The sequence below is a fragment of the Poecilia latipinna genome, unplaced genomic scaffold (assembly GCF_001443285.1).
Source record: "Poecilia latipinna isolate Pla-1442-1.1 unplaced genomic scaffold, P_latipinna-1.0 Scaffold1176, whole genome shotgun sequence".
In the NCBI taxonomy this organism is placed as follows: Eukaryota; Metazoa; Chordata; class Actinopteri; order Cyprinodontiformes; family Poeciliidae; genus Poecilia; species Poecilia latipinna.
This window is the reverse complement of record NW_015113792.1, coordinates 77515-81222: the sequence shown is the minus strand read 5'-3', so window position 1 is coordinate 81222 and position 3708 is coordinate 77515. Positions and strand designations below refer to the sequence as shown.

Genomic DNA, 3708 nt, shown 5'->3' with positions numbered 1-3708 from the left:
AACAAAGGATTTCTGCCTGATGTCCCATGATGTTGTCTGATGCTGCCAGATCCCGCGTGGGCCTGTGCTGCGTTGATGTCAATGAGGAATGTGCAAACTTGCAACTTATTGACAAAAAACAAAATAAGCTAAGAGCCGGTAAAGCCGTATCCACCTTATTCCTGCGCCCCATGATGCTTTGTGTGAATTATGGGTGTGACTTCCGCCGCAAGCCGGAACTGCCATTGGTTTGCATGTTACCCTAACGCTAACCGGCTTTCGTCGGAGCTTTTAGGCTATAAAATATGTGGGAACACCAGCGATCAAATCTTAAATGTGACTATTGGTTTACCGCAACCTACAGCTGTTGCGGGGAGGGATGACAACTTGAAGAAATGGCCGCATTTCTTCAAGTCGCACTAGCATATGTAGCTACCTGCACTAGCATATGTAGCTACCTGCATGTAGCTACTTCACTGACTCACTTGCTTCAGATGCAGATGTGGGTTATCTTGAACTTGCTGCAGCCACGAACTAAATGTGGTCTGATTATTAGGGAACATCTAATAATCAGTAACAACAGTTCCCCGAGCTCCACAAGGGCATCTTACGACACTTCCCAGTGGCAAGTTTCTCTCAATAACAGGTTGATGTGTGGTTCGGTTCGGCAGCAGCTGCGGTTATTTCTCTGCTGATTTGCAGCGACACTCAGGAAGAACTTCGAGGTTCTGGTTCTGATGGATTAAATAAATCCAGATATTTTATTTTGTCTAATAAATACAATTTCCAGGCCAAATCATAATGATAAAGGCTCAGATAATGAACTTTATTATTTTTTAAATTCAAACGAAAACTAAGATTCACATCACACCGAGCTGATATTGTGTAGTTCTGGTGTTTTATACTGTCGGAACAACTCAGATCTATGATAGATCTCAGATCTTCTCTGCTTTTCTTTATTCCTGTCAGAGAAACGAGCTGCTAGCAGCGATGCTAATTCATTCCAGTACAAAACTTACCGATCTTGTTCCTGTCGCTCCTCTGATTAAACTCACAAATCTGTACTGAGCAGCTCTCTGATAGCAGACAGTGTGTCTGTAAACAAGTTTTTACTAAACATTGTATTAAAACCGAAAAGAGATGTAACTTCTATCATGAACATAGATTAGCAAAATAAACCTACAAATTACAATGAAATAATGCTACTTCCGCTAGCCACCGGAAGGAACACCCATAATCGTTTCCCCAGTCAGGCCCCAGGAATAAGGTGGATAGGTTTTCCCTCCACTCCCTCTGAAGCAGCACGGCTAGGCAGGTAGGAGGCGTTGTCATGCCAACCACCTGTTGGGATTTCAAAATAAAGCACATTTAGAAGTTTTATGATATTTAAATGAATTTAAAACGGATTATGACTAGCATAAGGTTCTTTACATCGTTTTAACATAAATAATGAAACTTGATTCGGACGGTGTGCAGAGGGATGAGAAACATTTTCTGGTCCGTTCTGCCGGTTCCCCCTGCAGCGGTCCGAAGCATCCGGGTCACTGGACCTCCAGGTTCTCAGCGATCCCACGCGCTCACTGTCTTTCTATGTGGATTCGGAAAAGTGACGATTGGACAAGACGATCCCGTCGTCTGAACGTGGCACCAAGACCACCAGAACCAGAACCGGGTTAAACCGGAACCGGCCCAGCTCATTCTTTTCGCTCTCAGTTTCCTGCTGCTCTGTGTTGATGCTGATGACATCATCAGCAAGCGTTACTACGGTTACCACGGATGCCGTTTGTGTCGCGCAGTGCTAATGTGGGGCTTTTATTGTGGCGGGGCGCCGCCGTCTCCAGTGTAGAGTTACACTGAATAGATGGGACTCCAGATCTACAGGCCGGCCCGGATATGGGATCGGATCAGAGCCTCTAGTGCTGGCTGAGCCTCTGTGACCCGACCGGATCCGGCCTGTTCCGACCCGGCTGTGTGTTCCAGGTGGTGAAGATGTTCTGGTTCTTCCTGGACCGGCCCCGGGTCCAGGACCAGCTGCCTCCCTGTCTGGCCCGGCTGGAGGATCAGGTTCTTTCGGACCTGGACCGGACTGAGCTGGAGTTCTACAGCCAGAAGGAAAAACCCGAGCGGTGGTTCCGGTTCTGCCCGGCCGGTGCCGCCCGACTCTGCTGGAACCGCCAGCTGCGGCGCCGTACCCAGGAGACCCTGAGGAGCTTCAGGACCATCCAGAACCTGTAAGGCCCCGTTAGAACCCCGGGAGTCCAGGACGGGTTCTGCTATGACTCTGTTTCAGGTGTGGGGGCGTGGCCCTGGCGCCGGCGCTGCTGCAGAGGGCGGAGCAGGTGGTGGAGCTGCTGCAGGACTTCAGAACCAGCACCCGGTCCGATTGGAGCGCCGGGCTGGAGGAGGACTGCGGTTCCGTCCTGAACCAGAAGCTGGTCCAGATCGACCCGCCGACCCACCTGGAGGTGGCCGGCAGGAAGCAGGTGGGTCAGAACCGCGGCGGACAGAGCAGAGTTCCAACCAGTCCCGTCTCAGCAGAGGTCAAGGGTCGAGGAGGGACATCTGAAACTCGAACAAGGACGCTCAAAGTCCCTGGATGTGCTGTCGCTCCGCCCATTTTAGCGGCGACGCCTCCTTCTGCAGATTTAACCCACAATGCAATGCGGCACCAACAGCAGTAAACGGAGGTGAGGACAGAAATGTGTCGCTCTTTTATCGCTGGTCAGTCGTCATAAAAAGTCGTTCCAAAATATTTGTAGGCGTGAAAGTCGACATCATAGCTCCAGCTGCCATAGACACAAATACGTAGAGGGTCATAGGTCATGGGGAGGGTCAGAGGTCATGGAGCGGGTCAGAGGTCATGGAGCGGGTCGGCCCGTTGCTGCGATACGTCACAGCGTCCGCCATATTGAATGTGGCCAATGTGCCAGTAAGCTAATACAGGTAAATGGACCGAACTTCACAAAGTGCCGTTCTACAAAGGATTTTAAATTAATTCCTGTCATTGACACATTTTCTCACACATTAATATTTTTGGCAGAGAAATAACTAAAGAGAGTTTCTAACTTTTGATGTGATTATTTAATGTTTTGGGGCATTTCTGAATAAAGAGCAGAATGTTTTATTTGATAGAAATGATTCTGATCATTTTTATATTAACATTGATGAACAGACACTTTCAGCATGTTGGGCTCTGACTCGTAGCATCTATATAGCTAAATACCGACATGACCCTAACCACTCAGTTCATGGTTTAATATTTGCTCCGTGTTTCTGGTGCAGCCTTGCTACCTGCTGCCGGTTTTCCGTTTGCAGCCATTGGAATTGAGACATTAAGGGTTTAAATTTGCGGTCAGTAGCTGTAAGTAGCAGAATATGAAATAAATATTTTTCCCTGCCCTAACCTTATATTTATTTAGTTAGTATAGATATTTTATAAATTGTCAAAACAATGTTTACTTTCAATACCAGTTACTTTTATCGCTAGCTAGAAATTTTTGATCATGTAAATTTATTGTAGAGAAAATATTTTAATGCAATGCCTGTTAATGATCAGAGAACTATTAATTTCCTTCTATGTCAAAAATACACATTTCCCTCAGATTACCATTTCATGCATGACAGTGAATTCTTATTTTTCATTGTTTTCTGCAGGCGGCTCTTCAGGTGAACAGGCTGCAGCTCCTCATCCTGCTTCTCACCTTAAACCAGAGGTTCCCAAACTGTGGG

At 47.1% G+C, this 3708-nt stretch overlaps 1 protein-coding gene across 4 annotated transcripts in view; it reads left to right on the top strand.

Annotated features, from left to right (window-relative positions):
• Positions 1 to 3708, top strand: part of LOC106960302 (dynein heavy chain 17, axonemal-like) — a 45844-nt gene that overhangs the window by 20493 nt on the left and 21643 nt on the right. For all 4 annotated transcript variants that reach the window (XM_015053338.1, XM_015053337.1, XM_015053336.1 and 1 more), the window contains 2 exons: positions 1960 to 2210; positions 2270 to 2462. In XM_015053338.1, the coding sequence (XP_014908824.1) occupies positions 1960 to 2210; positions 2270 to 2462 (444 nt within the window). The remainder of the gene's footprint in view (positions 1 to 1959; positions 2211 to 2269; positions 2463 to 3708) is intronic.